Source organism: Lates calcarifer, linkage group LG8, assembly GCF_001640805.2.
Source record: "Lates calcarifer isolate ASB-BC8 linkage group LG8, TLL_Latcal_v3, whole genome shotgun sequence".
Taxonomy (NCBI): domain Eukaryota; kingdom Metazoa; phylum Chordata; class Actinopteri; family Centropomidae; genus Lates; species Lates calcarifer.
The window spans coordinates 11,271,635-11,286,650 of NC_066840.1; the positions used below are offsets into that span (position 1 = coordinate 11,271,635).

A 15,016-nucleotide genomic window follows, 5' to 3' on the forward strand; every position below is an offset into this window, starting at 1 on the left:
CGAGGCCTATAGTATTGCGCTTGAGCAGTTGAAATAGGCCCACAATGTTTATCCAAATAAATTTGCACTCTCTGAATTTAATCCGTTCATAACTAGTAAGGTTTACAACATTGCGGGTTAATCCCGTGTCCCTCTGATCAACCACACACCACCCGGAGTTTTTTTTTTTTTTTTTTTTTTTTTTAACCTGTGAATTTGTATTTAAATATGGGCGCCTAATAAAAACCGGACGTAACATGCTACAAAAGCATGCATTCCCACAGCGTAGTAAAGTTAAACATCTTACTCTAATCAAACACATCAAGTTACAAACTTTCAGATTCTGACACGCGCCGACACACCTGCCGGCAAAGCCATTAATGTCACGCTAACTCGCGGCTAAATTAGAGGCATCTCTTACCTTTCTGAATAAGTTTCCGAGCTCCTCCTGTTATTAAACACGATCCTCTCGGTGTCTCTTAACTTTCAAAAACTTTTGCAGACAAGGGCAGTTTCGCTATCAAGTCCCCGGGGTTTTAAATTTCGACCCCGCCATGACGTTGCCGACACCGAGCTGAGCTCGCCATGGTGTGCCAATGTCGGCGTCTGACGTCAGTCTTATAGTCGAGGCGCATGCGCATACGGTGATGCGTTAAAGAATCACGGAGAGTTGTAAAAACCAAAGATATCCCCCTAAAGAAATGTCGGGCGCCTCGTCAAACTTTGAAAGATTAGATTTTACAATCATTTTAAATTTATTTTAAGTCACTTACTGAAATTTGTAAGAGATTTATAATAGATAACTATTGTAGGTCAATAGTGAAAAGGTTATATACGATATCAAACTGCTCGAAATCAATATGCTCCCCCCTCCACTTGGCACATTCCTGGAGACTTTGAGCATAAAAGGACTCCAAATAGGAAGTGACTGGTTTGCCAGTTCCTGGGTCTAAACCAGAGGATCACCAAGTGCAGTGTAGAGCAGGGGTGAGAGACACAAAAATTAATCAAATAAAGATGTTAAAAGTCCAAGCAGTTTGTCAGAATAATGAATATTGAATAATTTTGTGTTTTTCGTACTGTTAAATGTTAAAATGTCTCCTATGAATTGGTCCGTGGCTTGGGAGTTATGTTCTGGGAAGTTTTTTTTACTCATGACCTCAGTACATATAAAACCCTGACTGTGGCTGGGGCCTAACCAGGACTTTTTCCTGATTTGTGTTACAGGGTTTTCAGGACCCTGTGAACTTTAAAACTTATAAATAGCATCAAGAATGCGAAGAAAAGGCAGCTATCTTTTGCAGTATTACTCAAAAAACACAAACAAAAACACAGTGAATGTAACAGTATTAACTCACCGATGACGCCAACCTGCGTTTAAATACAGTCTCAGGTGAACGTACTGAAAATACAGGCTGCATAAATAGAAAAAAAAAACATTTTGAAAATGCCATTTCAAATCACACCTTTCACAATTTGATAGCTTCATATTGCAGAAATGAAAAAAAGAATATGTTTTGAATTCCATAATTTCTAAAATCAATAATTTGTAGAGATTCAGCTCATTGAGGGAAGGCGATACTTTATTTTTAAATGAAGTTTTGGCATAGTCATGAATTAGGCATCGGGGCCACCAGGCTTTATGAAGCTGTCTGATTAAAAATTAGCCACCTTTCTGCCATTAATTCCTGGATTTCTGTCATCCACAGTTTCTCTGAGGACACATGAATGTTTGTTTCATCTCATGAAGGTTTCTCAGGATTAGTGTGCCAGCTCAGGTCTTAGTGTTAATGTATAATGGGCAGTGAGGTGGTGTATTTAATAAGGAGACTGTGCTTTAATCAGGAGAGAAGATGTATGTGATGTCTGTTTATGTATTTATCTATGTGTCTAGATGAATAAAGGATTCACTCATACTTTCAGGGGTTGATGTAATAAACCATCCAGAGCTCATCAATTACACCGCAGGGCAGCTTGGCTTTTCTCTGCTTTGCCCGTGGGTCAAACAGTGACGCACGCCCCCCGACACTTACTGGAAACACACACTCTTCCAGCCAGATGGGCCTAAACAGGGGGTTTGATGGGAGGAGATCTGCAGTTGTGAAGTTAGATTAAACTTGGAATAATTCACTTCTTGACCAGTTTCCATGGTGACACAGTCATCATGACTTTCACTTACCATCCTCCTCGGGCAAATAAGTCTAGCCTCCAGTAGTTGTAATGCTAGCAAGATCTCTGCACTGCCAAATAATGTTTGCTGACTCGCCTGGGGCCGAATTTGTCTGGGCAATATGGAAAACACAGAGCTGAGCTCGAAACAGGGTCCCACTAGACCTGACTAATTGAGCAGTTTGTTTTTACCCATGTATCAGTTTGTGCTCAAGGTTTTGAATTTGAGAAATTTAAAGCAGGGAGGGGACTTCATAATTCCTAAGCAATTTCAGAAATCTCAGTTGTGCCTTTTTTGCATCTTTTAAACCATTTCTCCTCTGTCGCTGAAGTTGATGACTTTCTGACTGCCAGCTTATTCACAAACAAATTGGTTTCTAGACAGTGGGTGCAAACATAGTTACAGAGCTGAGTTTTATTGGATGCAGTTGTGGAAAGTAACTATGTAAACTTACTTAAGTATGTTACTGCAGTGTACTCTAGTCGTACTCTTCCCAACATTTATTAGCTCGTTCCCCATAGAAAGAGAGATTTCCCCTCAAAACTTCTCAGGGGGCTTCCTTGAATAAGTTGTTCCAGGTCCAATTTTATAAAGACCTAAAAATGTCTTCTCTTTTCTGTAGCAGAACCTATTGTTTTCTGTATTTTCTCCCCCATTAACAATATCACAGCCTTGTGATCCTGCAGAGGGGGGGGCATGACCTCCAGGTTGGGAGGCACTGGACTAAATAATGTAACCTATCTAGCTCTATGTCCACAGGCTATAACAGTGAAAGGCTGCTTGCACATTCACAGATTGGTGTTAAATGTGATACTGTTATTTATATTAATAGAATTAGTACTTTTACTTTTATTAAGTACATCTTGCTGATAATACTTCTGTATTTTTACTTGAGTCAGACTTTGAATGCAACATTTTTACTGGTATGTACAAGGAGTATATTTACATTGTTTTTTGTTTTTTAAAAACTTTTATGTAAGTAAAGTTCCTGGGTACAGCCACTGTTTTCTTCTTTTTCAACCCAAGCATTGTTTCACCCCCCCACCCCACACACAAAATGCAGCACATTCGCTGCTGCAATACACCCCTCCACTCCCCTTCACCCCGACCTCTGGAATCTCAAGCCTTCGTAGGTCTCCTTCAGAGGATGGAACCCAACTGGATGACCCTGTTTATTTTGTTAGCTGTGTGTGCTGGTGTGAGGATGGATTGCGAGATGTGTGTGTGAGAGAGAGAGTGAGATGTGTATCTTGTCTTATCATAGGCCTTGACTATCTATCCACATAATCTGTGGATGTTGAATTGAGGATTACAGAGGATTTGTTCAGAGTAGAAAGATCCTCAGTTGAAGTTGTAGATTTTGTTTGTCTGTCTGGAGCCCCTCAGATTGAGGGGACATGGCCTGTGTTGTATAGTAAAGAAGTGGCAATGCAATGCAAGGCCATGGCAGCAAATCCTTCAAGCTTCAAACAGCATGGAGGGAGAGAGAAAGAGTTAGATTTGTGTACTAAATTAAGTGAAGGGGGCGGGGGATTTAAAGAAAAGGCATGGGGGGGTGTTTCTTTCCCCTTCTCTCCCCTCTTTTCTCTCCCTGCCGGTCTCCTTGGTCACACACATGCACACATACTACTCACTCACACACAAACATTGACGAGGGCTCAGTCCTGCTATGGCCAACACCACCAGCAACACCACCACCCCCACCACAGAGGAAAGCTCTCTGGTCCTGGCCACTGTAGCACCCCAGCAGCCTGACTTGGAAACTAGCGTAGAACCCGGCTCAGCGGCGAAGCCTGAGCCCAGCGAGGCCCAATGCGAGAGGGAGGAAAAAGAGGACAAGGAAGAGGAGGAGGCGGGAGGAAGCTCTGCGCTGGTGGAGGAGAACACGAGAGGTCAGAGTGTGGACCCAGAGTGGGTGGAGGAGAGGTTCAGGATTGACAGGAAGAAGCTGGAGAACATGTTGTATGGTGAGTGAGATGAGACATTAAAAGTCCATGTTAGAGTCAGTATCATGCACCTGCACTCCATGTTTTCTCACATTCTGCCTTATCATCTGCTTTTTTCTGAACATTATTGTGTTGCTGATGCCTATCATGGCCTCCCAGTGCGCTTCTCCTCACAGTTCTTGTTATCTACCTGACCCTGTGTGTCTGTCAGGGGCCTCCAGCTGGCTGTGCCCCTTGTTGTCACCATCAGAATAACTGCCATCCACAAAACTCCTGTTGCTGTATCATCATGATTTATGACCTGTAATGGCTTATGCATTCAGGAGCCTTTTTTTCTTTTTTTGCTATTATCATTCTTGTCTGGGAAGCAGAGGTAACTGCCTCTGTTAGTTATCACTGCTTGGCAGGTTTATGACAAATGCCTCCCCTGTGTTACCAGGGAAACTCTTTCCGATGGAGCCCTACTGCTGCAGATAGAGGCTGATGTTTGTCTGTTTGTCCTCACCCCGGGCTCATGACGGGAGAGCACCCAAGCAGGATCAGCTCTGATAACTGTGGGTTGTTTTTAATGTGTGTGCAGCTGGGGACTGTTCTTTTGTGGCTGTTTGAGCAGCCTCTGTCAGCCGGTAAAGATTATACATTTCAGGTGATAATCTGTTACACTCAACTTTAGATGTCACTCTGATAGGCAGAGGAGCTCTTTTTTTTGTACATTCCTTCTTGATTTCGGAGTTGTTGTTTAATTTTTTTGGTCAAGTGGGAGGTCTGTGCGTCAGCAAATGCCATCAGTGTGATTAGCTGTCTCTAGGCTAATTTGTGGTTGCCCCCCGCCCTCCACCCCAACCACCACCTTCTCTCTCCACCCCACACTGTTCTCTTCCCATTCCTCCAGCTCCAGCCAGCGTAACCCATAGTGATGGGGTGGGGGGGGTTGGGATGGGCGAGGGCAGTCCTAGGGCTTTCCTCCCACCTCCTGTAGCCTGTAAATGTCACCGTGGAGCGATGGCCTTTTAAAATTGTTTATGTTCCAGGCAACCCCTTGTTCCAGTCGCTTGGCAAATTTCAGCCAAGTAAACATTCAAATGTTGACTTTGCACACATGCTTGATATTGACCATCATTGTGCTATAAACAGAAGAATACAACATGTCTGTTTATCTTCATCTGTATGTTCTTCATGTTTCCTCGCCTTGTGTCTTTCAGCTCCAAAGCACGGAGACGTTGAGACAGGCGAGGAGTTTTTTGAGAGAGTAAGTGAAACTCCACAACTTGGAAACATTTTATTCATTAACCAGAAAATGAAATAACAAAGAAAATTCAGCCTCACTCTTCAGCGACAGCCATCTGTAGAGTCATCTGAGCATAAAGCCTCCTGGTTAAATGTAGCTTAGAGATCAGCAAGAGCATCCCTGCCACCATTTCAACATTTGTTCCACACTCTGCATCCAGTGATTACTGGTTTTATGGAGGTGATAATTGCAGCTTTTGAAATGCAAATGAGGCTTTGTATTCTTAGATCGAAGAGATCTGCTTTGTGTCTGGGTATGTGTGTGTGTGTGTGTGTGTGCATGTTCCAACTGTATGTGTTGTGATTTGTGTGTGTGTTGACGCACACAATCACCTCTTTCTTTCTCGCTCTCTCGTATTGTTTGTGCTTCCCGCAGGTGATGAGAGAAACTAACACTCAGGTGAAATGGCCATCCAAGCTGAAGATTGGAGCCAAGTCAAAGAAAGGTGACAAACTCTGGATACTGTATTTCAGTCACACATCATATCATTGCTTGATGTTTCCCCGTCTTGTGTTTTTCTTTTTTACTCATTCTTTGGGACATTACTGTATAACTGAGTTTTTATTTTCACCCAGATCCACATGTCAAGGTTGAAGGGAAGAGAGCCAATGTTTTGGAAGCCAAAAAGAAGATACTAGAAGTTCTGGAAACCAGGGTAAGAGCTGGTACTTGATTTTCACAATGCATCTGAACAATTAAATCACCAATGTACCAATACAGACGTACTTTTACAGCATAACTACGCTGTTACTGTTTCACCCCAGAAGAAGTAATTTTAAAACCCCTTTTGCACTAATATAAAAGTGGCTGTAATCTGCACAAACACTGCTGTTTATACAAAATCCAGGTGAACAAGGTGACTCTAAAGATGGATGTGGCCTACACAGAGCACTCCCACGTCATCGGGAAAGGTGGTGGAAACATAAAAAAAGTGATGGAGGTCACTTCCTGTCACATCCACTTCCCTGACTCCAACCGCCACAATGCTACAGGAGAGAAAAGCAATCAGGTAACAGTTGGTGAAGCGGTGTTTTAATGAGCTACTAACTGCTGCTTTGAGAAGAAACTGAAAACAACTTCATTTAAATTTTAATGTTTTTCTAAACTTATGCCAGGTCTCCATCGCTGGGCCCATAGAAGGAGTGGAGGAGGCCAGGAGGAAGATAAGAGTGAGTGGTCAATGTGTAATGTGAGGACAGACTACCCGGGATAGATTTTTATTTGTCTCAAAACTCAATTTCTTCACTCCTGTCAGACACAGAGATCAATATAGTGATTAATAGCAGGGCTGACACAAAGAAGACAGGTATATCTGTCAAAAAGCCAGTGTCTGTCTTGTCTGTCTCTCATTTCTTCATTTAGCTCTCCCGGCTGTGACACTGTTTCCTCTCCTCTTTCTCTCGCTTTTTGCACGATCTTCCTCGTCCTAGGACCTGCAGCCGCTCTCCTTGACCTTTGACCTTCCGGTCAGTCTGGTGCCCCAGGCTTTGCCAGATGTGGGCTCCCCGCTCATTCAGCAGGTGGTGCAGACACTGGGGGTCAGCGTGAGCTTCAGGGCTGCCGTGCCGCCCCAGGCGGCCCAGCCCCCCTTTTACGGAAACTGCTGCACCGTCTGGGGCCTGCAGGGCAACACAGCTGCTGTCAAGGTTAGCACCAAACATTTCAGAGAGACATTGAATCCAGTCCACAGCTGACACACATCAGACTATGATATGTTATGTACATCACCTGGCAGAAGGCGACCTGCATCCTGATGGACCTGCTGCTGGGGTCAGAGGTCACAGGCGGCATAGTGAGCAGCCAGCTGGATGTCACCTCCCAGCAGCACCTCTTCCTGTTGGGTCAGAACGGAGCTCACTTCCTGAGTGTCATGCACCAGACCCAGACCCAGATCATCTTACCGGACCTCAGCGCTCCTCAGAGCCCTCCCTCGCTGCTCATCCAGGGCAGCCCTGATGGAGTGTGTCTGGCTCGGCAGCAGCTCATGGTACAGTGGATTTTTTTTGTTTTTGTTTTGTCCAGATTGTGCTTAAGAACATTGCTGAGAGTTACTGTTTTTTTCTTTTTGTTTGCTTGCATATGTCAAAAAAAATGTCTTCTTGTTTTAATCTCGTTTCTGTGCCAGTACAGTGTGTTTTGTTGCTGCTGTAAAAACAAAAGTTTTCTTTATCCATTGTGTGCATATCTAGGACTGTCTGCCTGTGTGTTTGATGTTTGACATGCGTGAAGATGGAGAGGCAGATCCTTGTAAACTGGCTCAGATGATGCAAAACCTGGGAGTCTTCATTAGTGTCAAACCCAAAGTAAAACAGACCAGCAAGGTACAGTTTTACCCATGTAGCTTTGCTGCTTTCTCACTGTTTGATTCGTTGTCTAAAAAGAAATGGTAATATTGTTTTGTTGGCTTACCAATCCCATCTTTCTAAATTCACTTTCAATCTAGAACCACACTAGAGTTTGTGATTGCTTATTTCATGCACATTGGGTTAAATAAGAAATGTCTATTGAAATATTTCATGAATGTTCACTTTGATTTTGAATGTAAAACTAATCTCCACTGGCTGTGGTGAGTTAAATACTGATGTAAAAACTCTGTGTTGGTGTGTGTTTATCAGTCAGTGGTGGTGAAAGGTCTGGAGAGGAACATCTCCTGTCTTTATGAAGCCCGCCGTCTGCTCCTGGGGCTGGATTCCTGCGAGACTGCCAAGGTAATGGAGGTGACACCTGACCCCGTGCTGGCCAGCAGCGGGCTGACCAGCTACTGGCTTAACATGTTGCTGCAGCAGCTTCGTCTGTCTGAGCAAGGTGAGGATTCACACGTGGGTATGTATCTGTGTAGGCGTGTTTCCATCCAAATGTCATAGGAATTGGAGAGTCACTACACTATGCTACTATTATGTGTTTAGAGTTTTTATATTTTGGCCAAAAAAAGACATTGTAGTAGACAGCTGTGTGCACCACCGCCCTGCCCTTACCTCCCACATATCCAACCTGGGGGACACTGAGATGAATGGGCTGAAAGCTACACAGTGACTGCACCAATTTTTATTAGTATTGTCTCACTTTACCACAAGTAAAAAGAGAATGCAAACAATTTAAGCTACTCTAATGTATGACAGCATTGTGAAGCACAGAGAAAAAATAGCTTCTGTAAGTAAAGATCCATTATAGCGTGTTACTTCTGCTTTACAGGACACCCAGTGCTGCATTTATGTTCCTCTCATAAAATGATTTGGTTCCTCTATTCACAAATACTATGTGGTGGCTTCATCCAGCACCATTTTGTATGTTGGGTGTTCTGGTGAATGAAATGTGGAGACGTGGGCTACAGAAGTACTGTCATATTGTGTCTACACTGATAGAAATAAATAGAGGATAAAGAAGCAGAATCAGGCTGCCAACATAATTATAGATGCTGTTTTCATCGCTGTTTTGCACTCTCTTTGTTCAACAATGTGGCAACATTTCTACATGTCTCAGCCAATCATTTTACCTTTTTGTACATTTGAAGTGTTATTTCTGGCATTTCTATTCAGGCTGCCTTTTATGTACACATTTAAGACACGCAGAGGGACAGGTGGATGGGAACTCATAGTCACTGTTTTTTTTGTGTTATGCTGTCTATATTTCAAAAGAGACTAGTGTGATCTTTTCCTCACTATCATCATATGTTCTTCATTTTAATTAGGCCCTGTGCCTGCTCCCACTCCAGAGGTGCTGACTGGTGCCAAGCCTCGTCCCTCACCCCCACCGGGCCTCATCCCTCCTGTTGACGAGGGAAGGACAGGGGTGAAGGGTACAGACACCCGGCCACTGGAGAAGGTTTGTAGCTGTTTATAGTCACAATAAATCCTTGACAGATGAACATCAATGCAATGCGCTGTATTCTTTCCTTTTCCTCAGATCCTAGAAAATGAGGACCAGTCCGGCCAATCAGAGGATGAGAGCTCTAAGGTCATGGTGATGTCATCACCTGAGGCGTGTGATGCAGCGAGCAACAGCATTAGCAGGGTGGGATTCATGGGTCGGAGGGGGAGCCTCCAGGGCCCTGAAATCGCCAAGGTTTTCCGCCAGGGCAGACGACATTCAACAGGGCAGGCACTAACCTACAGGTGAGCATTCACAGACTTATACACTTGATTTTGTCACTTGTGAGGGGATTGTGTTGCCTTACATCAATTGCCCCAGTGCTTGCCCTTATTCTAATCCTAAACCACAAACCAATGCTTAACCATGTGGGGACCCAGGTTTTGTCCCTAGATGGATGGTGAGTCTGCACAGTGACTATGAGCAGAGTTTTGCCCCCTACAGTGAGATTAATACACAAACACACACACCTGCATGTACTACATCTGTCTAGAGTCTCTAAAACCCAGTTACACAAAAGCAATGCTCGTTGACCCCATCTATTTTTTGTTTTTAGCTGAGTCACTTTGTGGCTCTTTGGATAGTATAGAAAAAAGTTAGCGATGCTGTGCAGTTTTAATGGAGCAACTCAGCCTTAAGACAGTGGCCACATATACAGTATATAGCATTTTGACACTCCTATAATATTGCTGTTGTTGCCTGTCGTCTGTTGTAACCTAACCCTCTGTGTGTGTGTGTGTGTGCATGCATGCATGTGCGTGTTTGCACCCCTGTGCCTCTCCTGAATGTGCCAGATTGCTGAACGCTGAGATCGAGGGAGGGAGGAGTGAGCGGAGGAACAGCCTGAGGAGAGACGTGACGCTGGCTCATGATGTTCGCGCTGACTCATCCAAGGCTGAGGTGAGGAAAAACAGGAATTGCAGGTCTCTCTCTCTCTTTCCCCTCCTGTTTTCTCACAAAGTGATGCACCGCATCTCTGGGTGACCTTATTTGGCGACAGCTTATTCTCAGCAGGGAGACGATCAAATCTCTGTGATCCTCTGAAAGACCTTTGATACTGAAGGAGCGAAGGTGTAATAGTGTTTTAGATATACTCACTGGGTACGAGAGAGAGAGAGAGAGGAAACAAGATGAACTCCTGTTCATCTTATGCCAGATCTTATGTAGGTGACAAGAGAGAGAAAACAGCAGGAACAGGTTATTTGTGGTGTTATATAACCTGCAGTTTTGCACATCCTTGACCCCGGTAAGATTTGATTTGGAGGATCGATTTTTCTGTTTGTTTGCTTCTTCCTCCCTCTCAAAGGTTACTGCACAGAGAATTAACAAGTTTACTGCCACAGCAGCAGGAAATGTTGTTTTATGCAAGTATTTGTTCCCGCTATAAATTAGGTTCCCCCCCACCGCTGCTTCTCCTCAGCAACCCGAGAAAAAAATAATTCAATTTCATGCATTATTTACCTACTCCATTTCCTGTTTGTGCTTTGTGTAGGATTATGACTATGAGAAGAAGAAACTACTGGCAACCAGAGGTTAGTGCTCCTAAATGTTTAATATTTCTTCCTGTCTTACTGTGGTTTTCAGGAACTCTGCACAGATTTCTGCAGCAACAATTAGGGCACTGCTAAGCAAGTATTCCTTTTTTTAATTGATCTATACTCACTGTATACTGCAGATAAATATATTAAAATATGTTTTGCAGAGGGATTTGGCACACAATACTTGCTGCACATTGTTATTTTGCTCATCAGACATCCACCTTTATACAACCAAGTTGTTGTTTTTGGAGCTTAAGAGAGCACAGATTGGAAACCTACTTTAGCTTAGCTCCTCAAACAACATTAGATCAACTGATTTTATTTAGTTTGCTGTAGAAGTGTTGTTAAAACAATGATGTGATGTCGTATTATTAGGCAGGATGAAGCAACCTTTTGAGTTTATTCAAGTATGTTATAGAGGCAACACATTAATATCCTGAGCAGAGGCAGGGGGCTTGATAGTGGGGGGGCATTTCAGTGCTGCTCACTGCCAAGACAACTGATGAAGGGGACCTGTTTATGGGCTGCACTGTGCCAAAGTTATAATAGAGTGGCACTGGCACTCCTACTTAATTCACATGGGGCAGAACACAATACAGGCAACACACACACACACACACACACACACACACACACTTACACACACACACACGCACAGACAGCTGTGTGTGCACCCTCACACACACACAGACACACAGACACACACACACACACAGAGGAAACACTGCCCCATCCATCATGCAGAATGAGAGATACTGGGAAGATCTGCAGCCAAATGGTACTAAACTCCCTCAGTGTTGCTTTATGGGATTATGAATTAGCAGTTTGAATGGGCCATCTGCCTCACAGTCATTAAGACACCCATATGCCGGTATATGAATGGGACATTTACTCACACAAACACACACACATGCAAACACACGCAAATGACACCCCACCACTTATAATCCTGTTGATATCACACTCTTTGTGGAGTGCTGTTGCAGTTTTTTTTTATCACACATTCACACATGGAAGCTGTTTTGGTGCCAAAAGAGACCCAGGGTCACTTGTTTTGTCATTCGAGTGTGTGTGTGTCTGTCTCAGCCTCAGCTTTCTGAATTTGATGAAGTGAAGTGTGCCACATACTGGCAAGAGGACGTGCTGTTTGAGATTCATTATTTAACACCTGAACCCAGCTTGTCCAATTCAGAATGTCAGAGAAAACTGAGGAAACCTGCAATGCATTTTCATGATGGACAGACTGCAGACATGAGAATATTTGCATGCTATGGAGAGTATTGGTGTGGACAGCTCTCTACAAGTGTCTGCGCACTCAAATCTTTCTCCTTAAAGCTGCTACATTCAATATTTTCTGTTATATATAATATATATTTTATTTTATTTGCCTCAGGAGCTGGTGGAGAGGAAAACAGGGTTAAAAGAAAAGTGAATATTGGACTTACATGTGTCAGGTGCCCAGAACGACTCAAAATGAATGCTAATGTTGCTCTGTGTATGTATTTTTGATGATAATATGTCAGTTGCACCTACAGCTTTGTGTCTCAGCTGGCCTAAAAAGCGGTTAAGGCAGGTTTAAGTCTGAATGTTTCCTTTCTGTGTCTGCTGTGTCATGTCAGCCATGCAGAGGAAGCCTGTGGTCACAGAGGTCCGGACACCCACAGACACCTGGAGTGGCCTCGGCTTCTCCAAGTCCATGCCAGCTGAGGCAGTCAAAGAGCTCCGCAACATCAGCCGCCGCAGCTACAAACCCTACCTGACCACCAGCACCAGCCAGCAACAGGTACCAATGAGTTTAATGCAAAATGGTTGATCCTGATTGTTAATTTCAGACTTGTGTACTTTTGCTGAACTTGCTGAATTCTTTCGAGCTGCCAAAGCCCTCTTTTGTTGCAGTGTGGTGAAACTAGCACCCCCGCTGCAGCCCCACTAACATGGTCGCATTTATTGGTATTGCCCTCCAACAGTTTTAAGCATTTATCACACTGTGTGGTAAGCACTGCCAATTTGTACGCCCAATTTCCTGGAGTCTGATACCATCGCCTCCGTCAACTCAACCTCTCCTCTGCAACCTGTTTACCTGAGCCGTTTCTGCTCATCTCCCCGCCTCTTTAAAAGCCTCCTGAACGGCTGCTCTCTGACTGCTCGGTATCCAATGATGGAGAAGCAGGACTCACTTAGGTTAATAAGAGCAAGAGGCATTCCTCGAATGAGTTCAATTTTCTTCTGAGACCCTGGCGGCTCTGAGGAAGCATTTGCTATGCCTGCTGCATTGATAATTTGAGAGAGAGCTACCATCACAGGTCAGTCAGCAGAAGAAAATGAACTAGCATAGATGCACGATTAAATCTTTTGACCTATGGATCATTTGTCCACTGAAACACACAAGATAATATATCATAGCTTGAGGATGTTTATCTCATGACCTCTAGCTCAAAGAGAAGACAGATGAGAGAAGGGGACAGTGACAGAAACACAAGATGCTGCTGCTTGAAATGTCCGCAGGTGAAAGAAACACAAATTAATACTTAACATGTACCAATTTCTCTCTCTCTCTAGTCATGGGCTACTCAGATGGGGAAGATGTGTAACGGGAGCGACTCCGAGAACTGGAGGGACAGACGTGGATCCACATCCTCGTCCCTGCCCGTCTCTTCCTCCTCTTCGTCCTCCTCTTCGTCATCCTCCCCCTCCTCACCTCCCTCTACCTTCTCCTCGTCCACCTCCTCCTTCCCCGCGTTTGTGTCATCTATGAACAGAGGCAGAAGTGACAAACATTGTAAGTCTTTACACACGTGCCTTTGGGTCTTTGGGCTGACGAGGTAGCCGCTCTCTCATGTCCAATTCTGGCTTCTGAACTTTGACCTTTGGTGTCTAGCGGAGAGCAGCAGCTACTTCGATGGTGTGTGTTCATCAAGGAGGGCATCAACCTGCAGTCAGCGGAGCCCCTCCCCCCAGATGACAGATGACTTACCTGAGCTGCTCAGTCAACTTGGCCTAATCAAGTACATTGATGTGTTTGAACAACAAGAGGTAAACACATACACATGCTAACACACTGGTTTTAAGGTGGGGTGGCTGTGTGGGAGAACTTGCCACACAGCGTGAAACATACAGATACACACAAACAAGCGCAGTTTTGTCCCCCAGCCAAATGCATTATGCATTATGAATGAGCATCGTGATGCAACTGCTATCTTTATTCATCCAGATTGACTACCAGACATTCCTCACTCTGTCTGATGAAGATCTGAAGGAGGTGGGTGTCTCCACCTTTGGAGCCAGACGCAAGATGTTATTGGCAATCTCAGGTGAGGGGCTAATGTCCCAGCTTGGATTCAGAGCTGCTTCTCCATCTGCTGTGGTGGTAGGTTGTCGCTGGCCTCCTCTTGCGAGAATTATTAACTTGTTTATCCTTCGATTCCAGACCTGAACAAGAGCAAGAGGAGGCTCTCGGACACGTCTGCCGTGAAGCCCGGATACCTGGAGGGTGGCGCTAGTGGTCGACTGCCACGAATCGTGGATCTAGAAGTTGCCGCTCAGAGCAACCGCTGGTGAGGACAGGAGACGCCAGTCATTCTCTGATCAATTTAATGTCTAGAAGTATGCAGTGATGCTGATGCCAGTGTAAAGGTCTTATCTGCTTATTATTTTCTATAAATAATTGAGCATGAAATTGCCCAGAGGAGCAGCAAGCATTATGTAAACATTTAAATCCAGTGCCTTTCATCTACAGCCATACCCCAAAGCTTTTTTACATACAAAATCAAGACAAGGAGGTCTTCTCTTCCAATCCTCTGATTCCACAAGAAACACACTACGAAACACAAATGAACATGTGAAGGTGTTGATTGTATTTCTCATTTGTGGCGTCTTTTATTGTTATAAAGTGCCTTTTCTTATGCAAATTTATTTCTGTGTTTTGACCATATTAACTGCTACATTTATGCAATTGTACATAGATATTTACAAAACAAAATGACATTGTGAAATGATAGTTATAATAAATAAATCTGACTGTCAAGGTTTATCTATTAAGACTGCATTAATGAGGAATGTTTGCTTTTATTAGGGTTGACATGAGCAAATAGAGACAGAAAGACAGCAAATGACTTGCAAAAAATGAATGAATGCGTCTTGAACCCCTAAGTCACAAGGACAATATCTACCATTCAAAGTAACATTGAACCAGCTGCAGTTTGAATTTGCCATCAACTCAGACCTGGTA

General features: G+C 43.9%; 1 protein-coding gene across 1 annotated transcript; it reads left to right on the forward strand.

Moving 5' to 3' along the window:
- Positions 1–3,676: 3,676 nt before the first annotated feature.
- bicc2 (bicaudal C homolog 2) lies at positions 3,677–14,930 on the forward strand. The gene is made up of 19 exons (XM_018699461.2): positions 3,677–4,116; positions 5,298–5,344; positions 5,759–5,828; positions 5,959–6,038; positions 6,231–6,392; positions 6,499–6,552; positions 6,814–7,029; positions 7,119–7,370; positions 7,573–7,704; positions 7,999–8,188; positions 9,072–9,205; positions 9,287–9,495; positions 10,045–10,150; positions 10,743–10,782; positions 12,408–12,571; positions 13,348–13,567; positions 13,667–13,821; positions 14,000–14,099; positions 14,216–14,930. The coding sequence occupies exons 1-19, from the start codon at positions 3,819–3,821 to the stop codon at positions 14,344–14,346; spliced, it is 2,760 nt and encodes a 919-aa protein (XP_018554977.1). The 5' UTR covers positions 3,677–3,818; the 3' UTR covers positions 14,347–14,930.
- The last annotated feature ends 86 nt before the right edge of the window (positions 14,931–15,016 follow it).